The sequence below is a fragment of the Stegodyphus dumicola genome, chromosome X1 (genome assembly GCF_044657685.1).
Source record: "Stegodyphus dumicola isolate Sdum_Otavi_A_Nest chromosome X1, ASM4465768v1".
Classification (NCBI taxonomy): Eukaryota; Metazoa; Arthropoda; class Arachnida; order Araneae; family Eresidae; genus Stegodyphus; species Stegodyphus dumicola.
The window spans coordinates 90,951,989-90,972,021 of NC_140780.1; the positions used below are offsets into that span (position 1 = coordinate 90,951,989).

At 30.9% G+C, this 20,033-nt stretch overlaps 1 protein-coding gene across 1 annotated transcript in view; it reads right to left on the bottom strand.

The window, feature by feature from the left end:
- Window positions 1-20,033, bottom strand: part of LOC118191984 (uncharacterized) — a 405,620-nt gene that overhangs the window by 75,430 nt on the left and 310,157 nt on the right. Inside the window, exons 3-7 of the mRNA XM_085808716.1 lie at window positions 11,412-11,483; window positions 8,452-8,523; window positions 8,200-8,343; window positions 3,834-3,977; window positions 3,595-3,663 (exon numbers count right to left, since the gene is read on the bottom strand). Coding sequence (XP_085664842.1) covers window positions 3,595-3,663; window positions 3,834-3,977; window positions 8,200-8,343; window positions 8,452-8,523; window positions 11,412-11,483 — 501 coding nt within the window. The remainder of the gene's footprint in view (window positions 1-3,594; window positions 3,664-3,833; window positions 3,978-8,199; window positions 8,344-8,451; window positions 8,524-11,411; window positions 11,484-20,033) is intronic.

Genomic DNA, 20,033 nt, shown 5'->3' on the forward strand with positions numbered 1-20,033 from the left:
GATCATTCATAAAAATGCTTCGCTTACTTGTCTTGTAATAAATCATCAAAAGCTATAAATAGAATGAGAGGAAAACCAATTTTTCAACTTGTTTAACCGATCCAGAAGACAAGTTTTTTTTTCTTTTTTTTCTATGGAGATATTTCATTCTGTTTAAGTGATTGGCTTTAGAAAAGACCTTAAATTTTTCTTAAGAGATAAAAGTCAATTGTGATATCAGCAGTTATTTCAAATTATACATAACTTAAAACGCAATCAATTGATATCAGATCCCAACGAACTCATCTTTATTAAATTAAGGATGCTTCCCTTTCCATAAATTTCAGCAAAATTAAGGAACATGAAATGAAGGCGGGCAATTAAATCAAAAAGAATTTTTGCACTTACCTGAAGCAGTTAAACAGTAAAACAGACAAGAAATTTTTCTTAACAGATAAAAGTCAAGAACAAGTAATGACAAGAACTGTAACTCTGATAAATGAAACGAATGTAAACTAACTCGTTCTGTAATAATATGGAATCATAAAATTTATTTTTTTTTTCTGCTTTTTTATCATTATTATATCAGTCTCTCAACATATCATTTTTGCGTAAGAAAACCACCCGTAATTATTATATAACGAAGAAGTCAAAAGCAAACACTTTTGATTCATTTTATTTTAAAATCTCTTTCACTTGAATTTAAAGAGAAGAGGGAGAAAGCCAATTGATACGCAAATAAAAAATTAAACAAAGCCTAGAAGAAAATTTGTTTTGACATTTAAATATATGTATAAATCTCTTTTTGTTTCCTAAGCTATTATGTCACACTCGATGTTTAACATTTTCTTATCAATCTTAATTTTAAAAAAATCAAAATGCAAAACAACTCAGTTTTTTTCAAACACTACAAAACGACGTTATTGTTTTCAGTTAGCAAAAAAAAAAAAAGTACTGCCTAGTACAAATTAAAATCAGAAAAACAAGAGCACTTGTTGCCAACCGACGATTTATAAGATTTTATGCTTATCTCTGATATTATAGAAGTACGTTGCTCATTCAGTGTAGCAACGTTAATCATTTAAAAAGGTATTTTGTTAGTACTTCTTAAAAGCATTGTGAAATAGATCTTACTTTCTCTCATAACTGGAAAAACTAAAATGGGTTTCTAATAATATACAGTACATCGATTGTAAAATTTCTTTCTCACCTTCTTGTGCACCCTACCATCCAGATTCAAAACAAAATCTAATGGCGGTGAAGAAATTTTTCTGAAACGCACAGCTTATAATTTTCTTTGCAATCTAAAATGATGGATAATAAATGGACTCAAAAATATACCATTTGTCCAATTTGAAAATTGTTTTCTTTTAAAAGGCTTAGACATTGTCAATACTGTGCTCAGTTCATGATAGTGACTAGGTACAAAAAAGAATATCATATGTTCCTTGTTGAAAAAGTATTTTAAGAATATGCGCACAATTTTCAATATTCGCACAAAGAAAATTCTAAAAGTGGTTTTCTGGAGAAGTTTCATTCCTATTGCTGTTGTGGAAATGTTCTGTGAAATGAATAATCAGCGAAAGGAAAAAACATGTTCCGAGAATAGTAGCGAATGAAGATAAGAAGGGAGTGAAAGAACTTGTGGTACAGAAGCATAAAAGATCTACTCGACGGCGATCCATTCAACTAGGTTAATATGTAACATCATTTTGAAAAATCCTCCGACAGGCTATGCATCCCTTCCTGTATAATATTCAGCCTCCAATACATACAAGTAAAGAAGTTTCAGTGTTTCAAAAAGTGGCTCGCAAATCGACTTTACCAAATCATATTACACTGAGTAAAACACGCTTATAAGTTCATGAATAAACAGAATTACCTATTTTGAAGTGAAGAAAGGTAGACGAGAATTTTGAGATCCCTTTGTAATCATTAGAGGTTATGCATGGTATGAATTTTGCAGTGGCATATTTGCTGGTCTTTGAATGGTGACCGAAATTGTGTAACTCTCACATCACAGCGTGACTATGTTATATCGCAGAGTAACTTGCAAAGTGAGTATGATGCAATACCTTTGTCACTCCAGCAATCTAACAGAACACAACTATAAGTCTGATCTAGTTCCAGCAGGACAGGGCTATTGACCATATGGCTTGATAATCATGGAACTATAAAGAGCAATTAAGCTAATCTCTTAAACGAGATATCCAATGGCAGTCGAAATAATTTGCCGTTATCTCCGACTTACTTTATACGGAGGTTCATTAAGAAGTGTTGTCAGAAGAAAGTCACAACTCGTTTGGAACCAAATTAGCACATTCGAACATTTGGGGTTTATTCTTCATGACTGAACAAATTCATTGGTAACTTTACGTTCCTCTATTAACAACTGACAGCATCCCGAAATTGTTTACCTAATTCTACCTCGCCTATACTATGCTTCAATACTTAATAAGTATACATGAAACTAGAGTTGTTATTAGAAACTAGCGAAAGCTGTATATAACTCAGTATTAACGTAAGTCATAAAAATATAATCAACTGATAAATTACGATTAGTAATACCAAAATAAGTAAGAGGAAATTGAATGCACTTTACGTTTTCAGGGTACTTTCTTTCTGTTGTAGGTAGGGAAGTAAGCGATTCTGACATTTAAGACTAAATCTCAGCGAAAGCTAAAGGGACAAAAAATATTGTACCTGTACTGAATAATATCATGCATAACTTTAAGAACAACTCCACCCCTTCAAAGCATGCAAAGAGTTGCAGAAGTTATGAAGCATCCGTCCGAACCGAGCATCAATAATATAGAATTGCTTATAGAATTGTTATCGGAAGATAGTACTAACTACTTCATTCCAATAAATTACAACCCTTTTTCACCTGATGAGCATTTTAAAATTTAAGGACTATTTATGGCTTTCCTTTTTCAAATCTTTTGTGCCGCGTTAAACCGCAGCTGAGTGAAACCTTGATCATTTAGTTAAATTATCAGAGCAGGATTGCATTATCAATAGGAAAAACTATTTATTGTAGAGCTTGATTCAACTATTTCTCTCTTTTCTGTTTGTACAACATTTATTTATGAATTTGTGTGACATACTTGACAGGAATCAAAATATTTTTTTCCATAATATTCTTCACACATCATACTCTAAAATTTCATACGCATAAGAATTTCTGATTACTCTTAAACATTACACTAAATGAGAAATAAAATACATAAGAGTATTTATTACTCTTCTTTAACAATGTAAGATTCTAGAGAGAGAGAGAGAGAGAGAAAGATATTAAAATTTTAATATATTTTAATTAAAGTTTTAATATATTTAATTAAAATATTTTAATATAATAAATATGGGTACGGAATAAATAATAGTAAACTTGATACGAGATAGAAATATATAAGAAAAGTGTAAAAAAAATTCTGAAGTATTTGAATCCTGAGAATATTGTAATCCGTTAACTAATAGAAAAATTTTACAAATAAATTCTTTCCTCTAAAAATATCACCCTGCTATTACTAGTATTCTCTATCACAATTATTTCAGTCAGACTGTCAAGCATATCTCTAAAATTACTAGCAACATAAAATAATAAAAAATGCTTACAGTTCTTTTAGATTCGGCAGACTAGACAGAGCCAAAGGAAGCTCGAGCAGCTGGTTTCCATTGATTTCTCTGTAAATAAGAAATACAAGATTTTTAAGGCATTAAGAACATCTGCTTATATTACTTTCTTATTTCAGCTTTCTGCCCTCAATATCTGTTTTATATTATAGATTTTTCAATGTTGAAAAGAAAAAGAAATGACATCACTTGAAAATTATAAGAAATTGGTATGTACTCACAACACCTTCAGTGAAACAAGTCCTTCAAATGCATTTCGGCCCATATATTCAATCTCATTGTTTTCAAGGCATAAAATGTTAAGTTTCTTAAGATTCTGGAAGGCAAAATCGGGAATCGTTCTGATGTTATTTGAAGCTAGATTCCTGCAAATAAAATAGATATTATAAAATACGAAAGAATTGAAACGCTTTGTTGATTTCATACTTACAGGTATAGGGGATTCGTAAAAGGGGGATTTCTTTTTTCATTTATTCTAGATATATACTTCCACTGACAAAATGAGACAGATAATTTTACGAAATCAGGATAAACACTGTGATGGTAAAGATGAAATGTGACGTTTTGCATGGTTCTCGTACAACAACAAGCCAAGTTTGTAAAATATTCCTTATGCCTAAATTAAATTCAAAACGTTTCCTAATGTCCAAATAAGTGCACAGTTCAAACAGAGTTTTTAAAACGAAATTATAGACTTTTCATTGTTGACCGAAGTTTAAGTTCTGCGTATCAGATAAAGAGAGATACTATAAAAAAATTGCTTGTTTTCAAGATAAATGAATCCGCAATGGGTAAAGTAACCCTCGTTATGAAATTTTAACCCCTTCCTCATGAAGATACTCTTGAAGAGTATCTTCATGCGGATGGAAGTACTCTTAATTACATGAGAAGTAAGCATAAATCTAGGAATTTTGCATGCAAAGATTCGAAACATTTTGCATTTAATCTATTAAAACATAATGAATATTTATTAGCTGGAATTGCTGCATTACGAGTATTATATAAACAGTCATCCTCAGTTTAAGAACGCGGTTAAAAGTATATGTCTAGGGTCATTATTTATTAAAATAAAGCCGCTAATTTTTTTAACATTCTGCATGAAGAGTTGGGATGTATTAATAAAGAACGAGATTTAATAATTTAAATGCAGTTTATTACAGTTAAATATGCATGAAATGCATGACTTGGGATAATATGATCGTAATAAAGGAACTCGATAACACACGAAGTTGAGTAATAAAGTGTAATATGTATTATGAGTTTTCAAACAATTTTCAAAATACTCTTCAAGCAAGAACCTTTGTCCTTTATTTCCTGCACTTAAGTCTAAGAATTAATATATTTTAATTAAAAAAAATTATATAAGACATTCTTATTTCCTGTTCTAAACTCTTAAAGGATTTTGCAGTGTACTGAAAAGGATTTTGCAGTGTACCTAATTTTTGTTTTAAATTTAACCTGTATATTTTGTGGTAAATAATTAATTATTTTTCTCTGATATGAACGGAAAAGCAAAGAAAATCTTTAAACTGATTAGAAGTTGCAGGTTTAATTTTAAAGAAATTTGAAACAATATTTCTTGTTTAGTTACACCTTTTTTAAGTCAGCATAATTAATTTCATTATATGTTTTAAGTTTTATTTCTATATCTTTTGGTTCTATAATTTAATTATTTTTAGATAGTTTAGAAGTTATTATTTTGTTACTTTTTACCTCTCGAAAAGCTAATTCGTTTGGTTAATAATCAAGATTTTGTTTACGAAAATATAAAAGGATGTTTCTGACCGCTAAATATATTTTTCAGCTTTCATGTTCTATAATTTTTTACAAGATTAAAATTCATAATTTGAAATAAAATATAATTATGAATTCCATTATCAGAAAATTAAAGATATGCCTTTTTAAGAGGAGTTTTAAATATTTCTTTTTTAAACTCGCCACAGCCGAAAATTTTTCCCGCTACCCCGAGCGCTTAATTTCTTAACTTCAATTCACTAAAATTTTAATATATTTTCTTTACTTTCATTAAAAGCTATTAGCTTTATCTCCTTGAATTCTTTAATATGCTGAATCATTTAGGTTAAAATAACAAGTCGAATAAAGATTATGGGAGAAGTCAAACAACAAGAATCAGCATTATATTTGTAAATTTTGCAGGATAGTTTCGATGGTTCTGTAGTTAAACCATAGAAACTATCTTGCAAAATTTACAAATATAACGTTGATTCTTGTTGCTTTACTTCTCCCATGCTGAATTATACAATAAAATTTTATATTGCCTACTCATAAACCCAGAGGAGAAACATATTTGAGTCCATTTTTTTAACATTGTTGATGCCTAGTCAAAATTTCTTTTTTCGCCCTTATTACAAGAATACGAATCATTGTTAAAGATGTAAAACATAAATGAAGATTTTTCAGTACCACATTAAACGATTAATTAGTTATTACGAAGAAATGCTTCCCATGTAACTGAGATAAATCTAACTTTATTTAATGAAATGATGCTCTGAGATTTAGTTTAATAATTACCCCAGAAAATCGTTTTGCACTCACTTATAGCACTCTCCTCCAAAAGATGAATCTCTATCCCAAAGATGAAAATGATTGAAAATGAAAACCTTTTGAATACTTTTGACTTCAAACTAGACAAACATCACTCACAACTTTCTAAGACATTTTCTTATGATTACTAAGGACTGGCTGCCCGTAAGCCACATGTGGCCCGAAGCAATTTTATGCCCCTCGCGAAGACACTTCAATTATGTATTTGTTTCAAATAGGGTGTCTGTAGCAAAGGTTTGTATATTTTAATTATTTGAAGTTCTAGTTCACATTATTTTTATTTCTATTAAAAAGAAACATGAATAACGATTCGAAAATCTATAAAGAGCTAATTAATTTACAGTTTCATATAAAAAATATTCAGAGATTGGAAGACATAGATTTCATAAAATTTTATGTGTACTTGTCAAAAAATAAATAAGCTCAGTTACGATTTTTTGCATTAAGTGTAATCGCGTTGTTTGAAAATACATTTAAAAAGGGAACAGCTTACACTTGAAAATTATAATAATATAAGAAAAGAACCCGAATGACAGGTAAGTATTACAGTCCGCGATGGAGATTACTTCTCTCCTAGGCTACAAACTTCGTCAGCACTCCATCAAGTATCAAACTGTAGTAAAAAGCAAAGAAGTTTAATTATTTATACACAAACATACGCATTTTTATTTATGGGGCGAAGAAAAATTATGTAACTAAGAGATAGAGATTAGTTTGTAATTATTTATTCTCAAGTTTTGCCTCACTTGGTAAATTTTGCTGAAAATCTTGGAAAGTTTTGTAATTTGTTTATTTTTAGTTTAAATTAAAGTAAGTTTTTTAATGATTAATTAAAATTGCAAAAATTATTTGAAAGTGGTGTGTATTTTAATTATGGCAAAGCACACTAGGGCTATCTGCCTAAGGGGAGGGATGCCTTCGTGGAGGACTTTCTAAGGGAAACTGGCTCGTATACACGTTACACATGGGGAAAACCACGAAAACACCCATGCAGCCAGCCCGTTCGCGGGATTCGAACCTCGGACCGAACTACCGGTGTTCAGCGACTTTACCGCTCGGCCGCTAATTATTTGAAAGAAATGTCAATCTAAGTATTTAATGTTTAGCTGTCAGTATATTTGAATTATAAACTATAGCCAAAAAATGTTTTGCAGGTGCCAAATTTTAGATTTCAGATAAGAAATAAATATAAATCTGAATTTTTTTGTAACCCGATATTATTAATATTTTTATGAGCATTTTGATGAACGTTAATAAATTTAACTAATAGTTAAACTTTATTTAAAATATTTCAATAGCATTTTTGTTAATAAATTTGTTAATAAAATAATAATAATAAAAAAATCTGGCCCATGAAGCCGTTTTTAGATCCTGCATATGATCCGCGTGCCGTTTGATTTTGAGACCACTGCTCTTAAGGAAGGAGTCTGACGTGACATACAATCTACTATTTTAAGTCAGGTGAAGTTCAGAATCCACTGTTTTTCATAATGTAAATGCAAGGTGAAATAGAAAATAGAGTGATATAAAGAGTTTGTTACGATTTTAAAATTTTACAGAAATCAAGCCAATTAATATAACGGAGAGCAGTAAGTAGACTGCAATGACAAGCAGACTACAAATATTTATTTCCACGTTTGACAATATAGGGCACCGTACGATATCAGCACTAATGATCAGAATCAGAATGGTATTGAAAACCATTTACTCACATGCAAGACACTTGTCACAAAGGCAATAGTTCTGGGTATCCTAGGCCAACTAAAGCTCTTCAATACCATCTTCAACAGTATTCTGATTGTGATCGCTAGCTGTAGTTGAAGCGTACTCTATCGGTGAAAATCTGAGCTAAATGCCATCCCTTGAAAGAACTTTTTACAATTCATTTTTGGATAAGTTTTTATACCCATTTGTTCGATTTGCATAAGCTTTTGAAATCATTGCGAGGTTTAGGACCGCCCTTGTATAAATAGCCAGCAGGCGTTACAAAATTTAACATTTTATAAGTAAAAGGATACTTACAAAGCTTCCAGCTTAGTGAGGACACGAAGAGATAAAGCAGGAACTTCCAACAAATTGCACTCGTCGAGCCATAGTTTCCTTAGGCGGTGCAATTCGGAAAAACTTTCGTCTGGTATAGTTAATAGATTGTTTGAACTTAAATACCTTAAAAAAAGATGGAGGGATATCTTTATTATATCTGCTGATTTTATTTTAGAATAAATAGCGACAATCAGACTTGCACTTTAATAAAATAAACATTTGCATACTCACAGATTCTCTAAATTCACCAAAGACTTAAAGGAACGTGATGGAATGCCTTGAAATTTGTTGTTCTGAAGATATCTACAGAAAAGTAATGGGATTAGATTTCCTAATTTATGTTGTACATCTAAATAAAAGCAGTACTAGTCTAAAGATGTTCGATGAAATTTGAAGAGTTATCTTGCAGTCTAGAGGTCTTTAAATATCATTCATATTCTCTCTTATATTTAACGAATCAAAGTTTTAAAAGGTTGAAAGATATAAAATTGAAGTTTAATTATGTGAGTAACTAATTAGCGAATTTAATTTTCTCAAAAATAATGTGGAAAAATGACATTTATGCAAATAAAACTATCATATGAAACTGTAGTATATGTAGATGAATACTTACAGTTATCTCCATGTGCAAGAGCGACAAGTGCACTGGTTTTTATAGCTAGCATTAAAAATTATAGCTGTGTCTCTAGTTTTTACACCATGCAGTTAAAATAAAAACCTGAAATAAATTTTTCTCTTTTTTCTTTTTCTTTCTTCACCTTAAGGCGGGAAAATTTATTCTTATATCAGTATCACTCAGCAGTATATTTTACTTGCATTTCCAGTTTCGTTATGTGATAATTACTGCAAAAGATGCTTCAGCAATTCAAATTCTTTTCATATTTATTTCTAGGATTGTGAGGATTGACGTATAAATGTTTCCTTCGAAAGAAGGAGTCTGCTATTTTGACTAACTGGTAGTTCTAATGTTAGTTTGCTTAAAATATATTGTATATTTATTTCTATTATGAATATCATCCCAGACATGATTGCACATTATTGTCGAGAAGCTTATAATAAATGAAAAAGTTGTAAAACACCTGAAGCCATATATAATTCATTAAATATTTAAAATTAATGAATGTTTTAATATTCGAGTAAATCTTTTAATCAGCATTCAGAAACTGTATATGACTATAACTGTATATGATATATAATAAATTTGTTACTTAGATTCAAGTCATTGAATCATTATATTCATCATTAAGAAATGAAATAACTACACTGAACAGACTTCACGATTTTGGAAAAATTTGTTGTCTCCTCACCAGAATTGAAACTAGTCTTCACACTGCCAGATTGACATGCTGACCACTGCATCGAAAGAATATACGGAAATAATATCCGTTACACTTTCAGTTTATAAAATATCACTCCTAAATTAGCAAATTACTGCTTATAAGTAGCTTAAAATGAATTAACTATACATGGAGATAATCAGATTAATACAAGATTTTGATATAAATTATTCCCGGGAATTCAAATGATAAACTGTATAAATTTACAGTTTCATAAATAAGTACCTGCTACACATATTTCTAATCAATTTCCATGACATCTAGAATTATGATTAGATGTTGTGTATTTCTAAAATTCAAATTCCGGTCATTAAAATTAAAACTTCAAGAATTCATTCATGCAATAAAGTAAAAGGTTGCCGACTTCGCACATAAAAATGTCTAATGAGAAGGATAGCTTAGCGAAGGAAAATAATTATGTATAAAAATCCCTTTAAAATTAGTGCTACCATGGGTCGGATGAAAAATCTGAAGGGGGTTAAATTATTACTTAAGTTTTATTGCTAAAAGTATCAAAATTGCATTCATGTGTCAAAAAATCATATACTAGTCTGGCGGTCTTTACTTCAGTTTAGAGATAACGCTTAAACTGCAAAAAATTACTAAATAACGGGTATTCGTATGCTCAAAGTGAACTTCTCTAGCATTAAAAATTTTCAAAGCTTTTTCTTTAGTTCCAGTGTCAGATCAATTGCTTACAATAATATATTGATGCTTAAAACCGTCGTTTCTGTGTCTTAGCTAAAGTTAATTTTTTATTAAGCAGACACTTTTTAAATAGCATAAAATAGTCACAAAATTGTTAATAAGAGAAAGCATGTGAATACGATTACTGTTTATTTACATTTATACGATATTATCTTCAAATAATCAAAACTAAAATTTTGCTATTCTAATATCTGACGAATTATTGCTGTGTGTTTCAAGTGTACTCCTTAATTTTACTGTGTACCCCTTAATTTTAAGATCTGAAAGTTTCTAGAGAAGGCACTTTGAAATTAGGAACACATATTACATTATTTTATTTTTAAAGTTTTTAATAAATTAACTCTAACTTTTTATATCCATTAACTTTACAGTTTCCGCTTATTGTGAAATTCAGAAAAGAAACTGCGCATACGGTTTTTTAAGACGGAAGTTGTCTAAATGACACATCAGTGTTTTCCAGTTATGATTCTGCGTTATCTCAATAGCTGAAACATATGCTATTCATTCTAAATTATTTTTTTCTACACTGAAGAAGCAAGGAGTTGCATTTTAGAATGTATCTCCTTCACAACATTATGAGCTCAGGCTTGCTGCAGATGCTTATCTGATACAATCCTATCAGCATTGCAAAACGTTTTTTAATTTGAATTTATCTTCTTGTTATTCTGTTAATTTTGATCTTCTAAGACTTTTAAATTTGGTTATCTTGTTAAAACTTTGGTATTTTTTATGTTGTAAAGCATTAGTATTCATGTAATTAAAAAACTTTTATATTTTCTGTTATACAGGTAATTTATCATGCTTTTTCCACTGATAATTAATTTTAAGATGCAGTTTGATCTGTAAAAGCGTCAGCCCCAATATTGACAAGTAATTTTATCATAACATTTATCCTACAAAGTTAATTTTTATAAAATGAAACTTATATTTTTTTGTTGACTTCATACTGTTACATACATCATCTGTAACCATAGAAGTACCTCAGTGAGAGTTATTTATCTAACAAGATTTCAAAATATGTGGTTGCATTTAAAATTTGTACTTTGTAAATTATTGTGGTGGTTTAATATATATGGCCAGGGGATAGTGTAAATAAATTTTTATACATTTCATTGTAAAATAAAGATTGCAAAAATTTATTCTTACAACGTTCGAAGGGTGGATAATTTCAGGAATGCTGATTCGGGAATGAATTCCAGAAGATTATTGGCAATGTTTCTGAAAAGAAAACGTAGGATTAAAATCATGCATTAGCATTAATTAGAAGTTATCATAAACAGCAAAAAGCTAATAGACAAAACAAAATTAGAAATTTACTTAGAATAAAAAATTTTACTAAGAAAGACATAACATTTTTATGAGACATATAGGAGAGTAAAGTTTATATCATATGCCAAGAAGATATTATTAACTACCAGATTAAAATGAATATTTTCTTTTTAAGGAACTTTTTTAAAGGTTAAAATTCAAACCAAAAATTACTTTAAACAATGGTCAGTAATAAATCATTCAATTACGAAAGAAACTTACGAACAAACATACTTTACGTTCCTCAGACTATCTTTCTCCAGGAATTTTTGTGAGAAATTTGCTCGTATTCATCTCATACCAGAGAAAAAGCAAAACTGGCCATTCATGTGTCTTTTCGGCTGTAAATGTATCCTCGGATGAACTACTAACTTTAGTAGTTTTAATTACATAGCCTCTGCTGGGTCCTAAAATTCTATAAAACAGTTTCCCACTAATTCAGGACAATCGCAGAAACGCTATTAATTTAAACTAATGTATGATATAAAACATGTCTATCATATAATGTGATATCTCCTTGCTTTTGCACAGATTGAAATATATCAGTACTTTCAGAATTTATGTAATTTGAAAACATTTAAAGGGTAGAGAAGTGAATATCGTAAACAAAATCTTTGTTAAGTGCAAGGCACTCAAATTACGAATTATAAGTGCTAATCCAATTGCTTCTCTGTATTTTTCACTCAATTCCCCTCTTTTCATATATGTAAAAATGCTTCCAAGACCTTTCTGATTGCAAAGTGGATTTTTATTTCATGTAGTATGAAATTACATATAAATTTACATGAATTAAATAAAACTTTGGTAAAATTTTAGAACAGACTAATTATAAAGTTATTAATATTTTGATAAGTTTTTTAAATAAAGTAGATTTGATTAATTAAATGGCAGGATAAGTTTCATCAAGTCGGAAAAAGTTCACGAAAATTTCAAAAGATTTCTAATATTTGGAACATTAAATATTTATCGGAACAAATATATTTTTCTATTTGTAGAAATATTAAGTAATTTTCGAAACTCGAGCATGAAAAATCATCTATGATCTCCCTTGGATTTCAACCACAGGTTTTACAATTGCAAGCACAAATTTTTCAGTGAACATGAAACAACTTAAGCGAGAGCGGAATTATCCCATTAGTCATCGAGGAATGAGATAATTCCTTATGTCCTCCTCTCCACTTAAAAGGCGGCGAGCAGTAAGAGACTCAGTAGACCAAAGTCAAGTGGTGACGAATTATCGTTTAGTTTAGACCTCTTCTGTAGAGACGTTAAACATTAGAAATCTGTTATACTATTCCCAGGAATTCAACCATGGATTTTTCAATTGCCAGCTGGATGTGCTACCGCTTACAACACAAGAGCATGAACAGAAGAATGCAATAATTCCTTATAAATTTTGGTGAAGATGAGAAAACTGTGTTTCTTTTCCACCAATTCTGAGATACGTGAGTAGAGAAAGACTTGAAAAGATACAATGTAAGCTATTCTTAGCCTTCAGTAGCTACTCTTCATGTTTGGATAGGATCCGCATGTGAAGGCCTAAATCTTTGTGACAAATTTGTCTTGCTTATGAATCAACACTTAGCTTGAGAAATTCATTTCTGCTTTGGTCAGGAGCTTTTTAGCTGAACATCTGAATGGGTTTCTTACTAAATCTAAATCACCTTTACCTAGTTTAGAAAATTACTGATTGAATTCAGTTTCTAATGCTTTCAAATGCTACGAAATACCGTTTATCGTTTTTTAGAAACTAAACTAGGGAAATTCTTCTCCTTCCCCACTGAACTGAACGACTGATGGCAATGTCTCAAACTCTGAAGCATCTTGAAGACTGAACATTCTTTTCCAGTTTTTTAGTTTGCTCATGAAAGCTTTCAGTGAATTAATAAGTTTTACCATATTATTTGTTCCTTCCTTGCATTTGAAGAAGATTCAGTTCATTCAGCTACACAAAACCAAACGCTCCATCCAAATAGACAAAACGCCTGATTAATTCTTCATTTTCTTCATTAACCAGGACAAAAATTCCATCTTATCTAAAGTTTCTAAAAGTAGCTTGAACTCATCTTGTAGTTCCAGTATTTTGCCACTAACATTTCCTTTTGAAGGCCGCTTAATATATGCATAGAAATGGAGCAAATGATAGGCTTGCCCGATTTTCTAGATACTTTTGTTTTTAAAACGGTAATTCATTGTCAATGCACAGTTGCTTGAAAAATGTGCTTAAGTAAAATTTGCAGTTTCAGTTGTTTGATCCAAAATCTTCTCACGTTAGCTAGAAGAGCTATCGAATCAGTAATGTGGTATGTGATGCAGTGAATTAATTTTATCATTGACGAAATTTTTAGTTTGAATGAGTATGTAATCTATATGTTGCCTCCAACACAGTTCATGTTCTATTTTTACAACACCCATCGACATTATCCCACAAAACTGTGTCGATTAAAAAGCGTAAAACCGTTTCTAAAATACATGAGGCTTTTTAAGTAATTTCTAAGAATGTTTCGTCTTTAAATGAATCCGGTAGGACTGCAGACAATACATTCTAGCAATCGTTTTATTAAGTTGGATTAAAAATAAGGCAAACGCTACAGATCTTTTCTCCTGTACAACTCGATTTTTGATATTAGTGACCACATGATTGATGTCTCTTTGAACAGAAATATATGATAATTTAATTACTGCAATTCTTTCTCCCAGTCTGTTTTTCACTAAACAATTTACTTCATTTTGAGAGCGCAGAGTTTGATCAGATTTTCCAATTACGTATATAATTTTTTTTTTGTAAATACTTCAAATTCTACGACACAGAAAGCTTTCGTAACCGTATTATTCAGCTTATGGAGTAGTTCTGCTGAATTCACTATTAATGCGACAACTCCATCGTTTTAAGAATTTCCAAATAACGCTCAAGAAAGCTTTACTCCTTGTTCCTTTGCTCAGGATGAACATTCTGAAGATATCATTTCAGCTTTATTGGTTTCATAGAGTTATCGTCAATACTTTTCTACAAATAATCATAATTTCATTTGTCAAATCGTCAAAACTTTGCTACAAATAACACAAAGGCCTTTCATCTCCATCAAATGATAATAGATATGAATCATTACAGAATATACAAATTGCGCTATCTCTTTTCTTAGCATTCATATAGAGGTCTTACAAATATAAACTTGATAAATAAAAATGAGAAAAACATGAAAAGTTTATAGACTGCAAATGCAACAGAAGGAATGCCATAAATGAAGCAAAAGAAAATAAACGAAATAAACTTTGGTATAAAACGAAATAAAACTAATAAAAATAACGAAATAAAGAAAATAAACTTTGGTATAAAACGAAAGTCGCATTACTCTTCTTCGATGAAAGCGAAAATGGATGGCTGTGAGGATGTTGTAACAACGTTATAATTATTAAAGCAACGACGCGAAAGTAATGAATAAATAATACTTTTAAATAGCGAAAATATTATTAGGGAGAAATGAATTTGTCAAAAAAGTATTTTTGTTAGGTCTATGAGTCTGATGTTTCTTTTATTGGATTTGTGATGTCTACGTTTCATCAAAAACTTTTTTTTTATTTCTGCTATTTTATTATTTTAGCTACAAAATTTTTGTATAATTATGTTGCTCTTTCATCGGGCTTACATTATTTTTTTTTTACGGAGGATGCTTTCCTGGAAGTTGAATAACGCCTCCCATAAAATCGTGAAGTCATCCCTTCAGACTGAGAACTGAAAGAAGAGTCAATAAAATAAAATAAAACTTTGTCTCCAGGCATCTGCGTTCTGTAAGTAGTATCTGTATATGAATATAGAGAAATGGATTCTTTAAAGGAGGCACACTGAACTGCAAGTTCCAGTGCCAATGATTTTAAATTGCGGAGTGCCTATGGTGTAAAAGAATCTACCTCCTCATCAGAATTAAACAAAGTGAGTAGAAATAAGAAAAATCCATAATTTACTTGATGCAAGCTAGGGGTAGCCACATGTGCTCAAGAAAGTTTAGGGATAGAAAAATTAGTAAGAGTAATAGAATAAATTTTGGTTTTTTTATTTTCATTTTTCATAGTTTTATAATTTTTTTTTAGTTTTATAACTTTATAGTTTTTTTGTATTTTTTATACACAATACAAACACTAAAGCAAAAAGCTAATAGGAAAGATTTTAACGATTAATAGGCTCATTGGCATGTGGCGACATGGCATGTGACGCACATGAGCCAGTGCTCAGGGCTTGAGAGATAATTCTGAATATTGTAAACAAATCTATCCAGGTGTTTATGTCTTGCAAGGATGGCTGTATCATCCGCGTAAAGAGCTAGAGTGACACTAGGTGATTATGGTTTTAATAAATAAAGTGAATAAAGTTGGTCCTAAAAGATTAACTTGAGCTACACACTAAAGGATTGGACGGGGAGACGAAATGATAGAATTAACTCGTACACAGAAAGATCTATTAGAGAGATACGAGTTAATTATGCGAATTAAATGAGGCGAAAGATGAAGTCGCATGAGCTTGATAATAATACCTATATGCCAAGTCCTATCAAATTCTTTGGCGATATCAAGAAAAAATGCGCCTGTAAGCATTTTGCTACGAAACCTTCATGAGACCTCAGCAGCTGGTGCGTTGTGCAGTATTTTACTCTGAAGCCAACTTGTTCATCAGTAAGGGCGAGAAAATCACTTAGGCGTTTAAGTAGCACAAATTCGGATATCTTAGATAACGAAGATTGGAGGCTGATAGGTCTATAATTTTGAGGATTTGAGTGGCACTGACCATTTTTTAGAATAGGGACTATAAGTGCGCCTTTCCAGCTTTGAGGAAAATGGCAATGCATGATCATATAATTTTTAAGCATCACTAAGAAAAATAGATAAACGGTGGGTCAAAATTTAATCATGCGATTAGAAATAGAGTCCAATCCTGATGCCTTTTTAGGTTTGAGTTCAGCGATATATTCGCTAATTTCACTCATGGTTGTGTACTGTAAATCTCTCGTAGACGGAGAGGTAAGGAAACGTTCAACGTCCTGTTGGAAGGAATTTGCGGTGTTAGCAAAACCTCCTTTATTATGTGGTGTGAATTGAGTCTGGAGTCTATCAGCAATTGGTTCTGCTTCTCCGTGTCTGTATACGCTATCACTGCGTCTTTTCCTATAGACGGAATGTGAGTTTTTTGTTTCAAGACGGTTATCTAACAGCAGAAACACTCTCGACATTCTTCTGTTTATTTCATTACATTAATGTTCCTCCACCTTCTCATGTTTTTCTGAGGGTGCAAGAAACATGAGGTACTGAAATTAAAAATAAGTAGGGGATTTTCCATCTTCACATACAGCATTATAGCTCACCATTCCTCCTAAATCAATGGATTTTTCATTCTGACTTACAACTAACACCTAGAAGGCTCTTGCCGTAGTTCAGCTCTCGTTTTGATCATGGGATTTGATTTCTAGATTCATTTTACAATATGAGAGCAGGTTCATGGTTTTATTTATGGTTGTAACCCCTTTCCTTCCAATCGGCGTTTAGGTTACCAAAATACCCTTCGATTCACTTTGTATTGACTGTTTCCCTTGCAATACTACATTATAAAACTTATCGAATGCTTAAAGTGCTTTTGGAATAAATGATATGATGATTAATCAGTTATTTGATAGAAGAAAAAATTGATCTTTGAAGGTAAAAGGAATCTTATATTTTTTCACGTATTTTGAGGCACCTGTATTATGCACGTAAAGTTTAGATATTAATTTAAGGCAGAGCAGTAACTCAACATAAAATCTCAAGTAACTCACACTACATAAATCGAATTATGTGATTTTCTAAGGTGCAAGCGGAAGAAAATTTGAATTGCATATGAAGTGTGAAGTCAGTGATGCCTTTAATAAGTACGTCTTTACATAAAATGATGAAAATTTAGCTGTTTCTATAATTTAAAAAAATCTGATGTGTACACCACATGACTTCCTTGTAAGGAATATTAAATTATACGCATTTTTTCTTGCATTACATTTAAACTTATTGGATTGAATTAAATGTACTTCGCCGACAGCGCATAAACCACAATAGAATAAATGCATTCTTTAAAATTCACTCTAGTATTTGTTTACCATAGCGACACTCTGGCGCTAGATTCACTTAACAGTATTATATTTCGTTCATATTATAACTCATAATGCACAAAATTTATATCATTTAAAGAATAGAATTATCTAATCGTTGCCACATGTTCTATTCAAATACTATAATAAAGCTAGAATGATGTATAAAAGAAATTAAGCGAATAAAACAAAAAAGAAACAGTTTTTCACAGACGATTGAGTATTTCTCATTCAATTAATTCAGTTCTCACTTCGCGAGAAGGCAAAAATACATAAAAACTCAAAATATCTGTATTAAAAATTACGAAGTAAATCTTAAACACTTATTTCCTCGAAAAAATTCCAGAAAGGATTAAGCATGGTTTAATTGGAAATAATAAATGAAGGCGTTATCTTTGTTGTTGCGAAGCTAAGTTTCTCTAGATTGGCAACAAATCCACTAGTCTGCTGTTTTAAAGGTAAACAATCAATGGCCGCCATAAAAAAAGGCTTAGCGGCACTTAAACAACTTTAAAATTGTTGATAATTCTAAAACTATTGCATACAGATTTATTAAAGGCATAAAAACCTTAACTGGAAGATAAAAACAACATAATTCAATCATTTTTAAAGCAAAAAATGTACAATTTACAAATATACAAGAGTAAAGAAACTGAGATCACTGAGCCGGGTAACAGAGTGGATATATATATAAATATATTTATATACGTTTGGTGCGTCCGATTGCAACCAAAATACGAGGTGCACATCTACATGTTATAGCAGTCCTATATACTAAATTTCAACGTTCTGAGGCTACTCGTTTTTGAGTTATGCGAGATACGTACGCACGTACGTACATACGTCCGTACAGACGCCAAGAAAAATTCTCTTCAGAATTAATTTTAAAGCAATTTCATAATTTTTTTGGAGGAAACGAGTCTTTTATTCTGTCCTTACGTACAGATATCACGCAAAAACATCGTTAAATTGCTTTCGATAGCGGTCAAAATGGATATTTTCGTTGAAATATGCTGCCTGAAACTTTTCGCGATTACAATACTTCCTTTTTACTTCGTACAAGGAAGTAAAAACAGATCTTGTAAGATTCCATTATGTTAATCTAACTATTTAATATAATTTAGATTTTTACTGTCATTTCTCCTTTCCATTTCCTTTCCAGAATGCAAATTTAGGTTTCCAAGTATTTAAGCTGAGGTTTCTGGCTGTAAATCACAGCGTGTTTCTGCCTCTCGAGGCCATATTACTAGGTTTTTGCTAGCTGAGATAAAATTGCATTCTTCGGCCTTGCATTATAGATACTTTAAATTAGATATTTAAAAATGGTTGACTGATTTGGTCAAGCACGATATATGCAATTATGTTTCAGTTCTGATTTAATAAAAAGGTTTGTTAAACTTTCTTGAGACACATCGATAATTCGCTCTACGTCTGCACGGAGTTGGACTTAGTTTCTGCTACAGAAGAACACAAACATCTATAACCTTAACTTCCTGAATATTAAAGTAAATTCAGAAATTTATAATAAGGAGAACATAATTATGTTTACTGAAAATGGTACAATTTGTACATAAAATGCAAAATTTAGATACCTTAAGAATAAAAACATAATTGATGAACGTCCGAGCCCATGGTATCTTCCTTGCATAAGTAAAATCACTAGTATTCCTTGGAGGAAAAATAACAATTGAAAAATTGTAAGAGCAGCTCATATAATTGGTTTTATATGATGTTTCATCAAAGGAATATTTGAGATTTTGTGGTTTGTTGATTTTAGCTGTGAAATCTATTTATACGATTTCGTTACTCTTTTATCATACTTATGTTAAAATGTTTCGGTCCTATGAGTTTCTTGTAAAATTATTAGGGGCTGCCTATCTAAGCTTGAATAGTTCCTTCCTTAAAATCACGAATTTCCTTTCCTCGATTGAGAACTCAACTGTGCAAAAAATTAAAGAAAAGCCGAAGACCTGAGTGGAAAAGCTATGAGAGTGGCAATAACAGAGATTACCAAGGAAGCAGCTGTAACCATGAAGAAAATAGTTAAAATATACACCTTGCACTAAAGAGAGCAAGCGGTGCAGGTAAACAGATCTCCCATGTCCATTGTTTCCAGAGTTTAGGTCTAAATCTACGGGCAAGCTTGTAGAGCATTTTTGTTTTAAACTTTTGCCAAATTCAACGTTAAATTTTTATAAAAGAAGTATTAAAATCTTCAATCATTTCGTCGTTAGAGGAAATTGATAAGTTATTAATATGAATTAACTCACTATTACGATCTTTTTCGATAAATGATCCTTCTTAGAAGTTACTAAGATAATTGTATTAAATGTGAAGTACTTTGTTTTCCTTT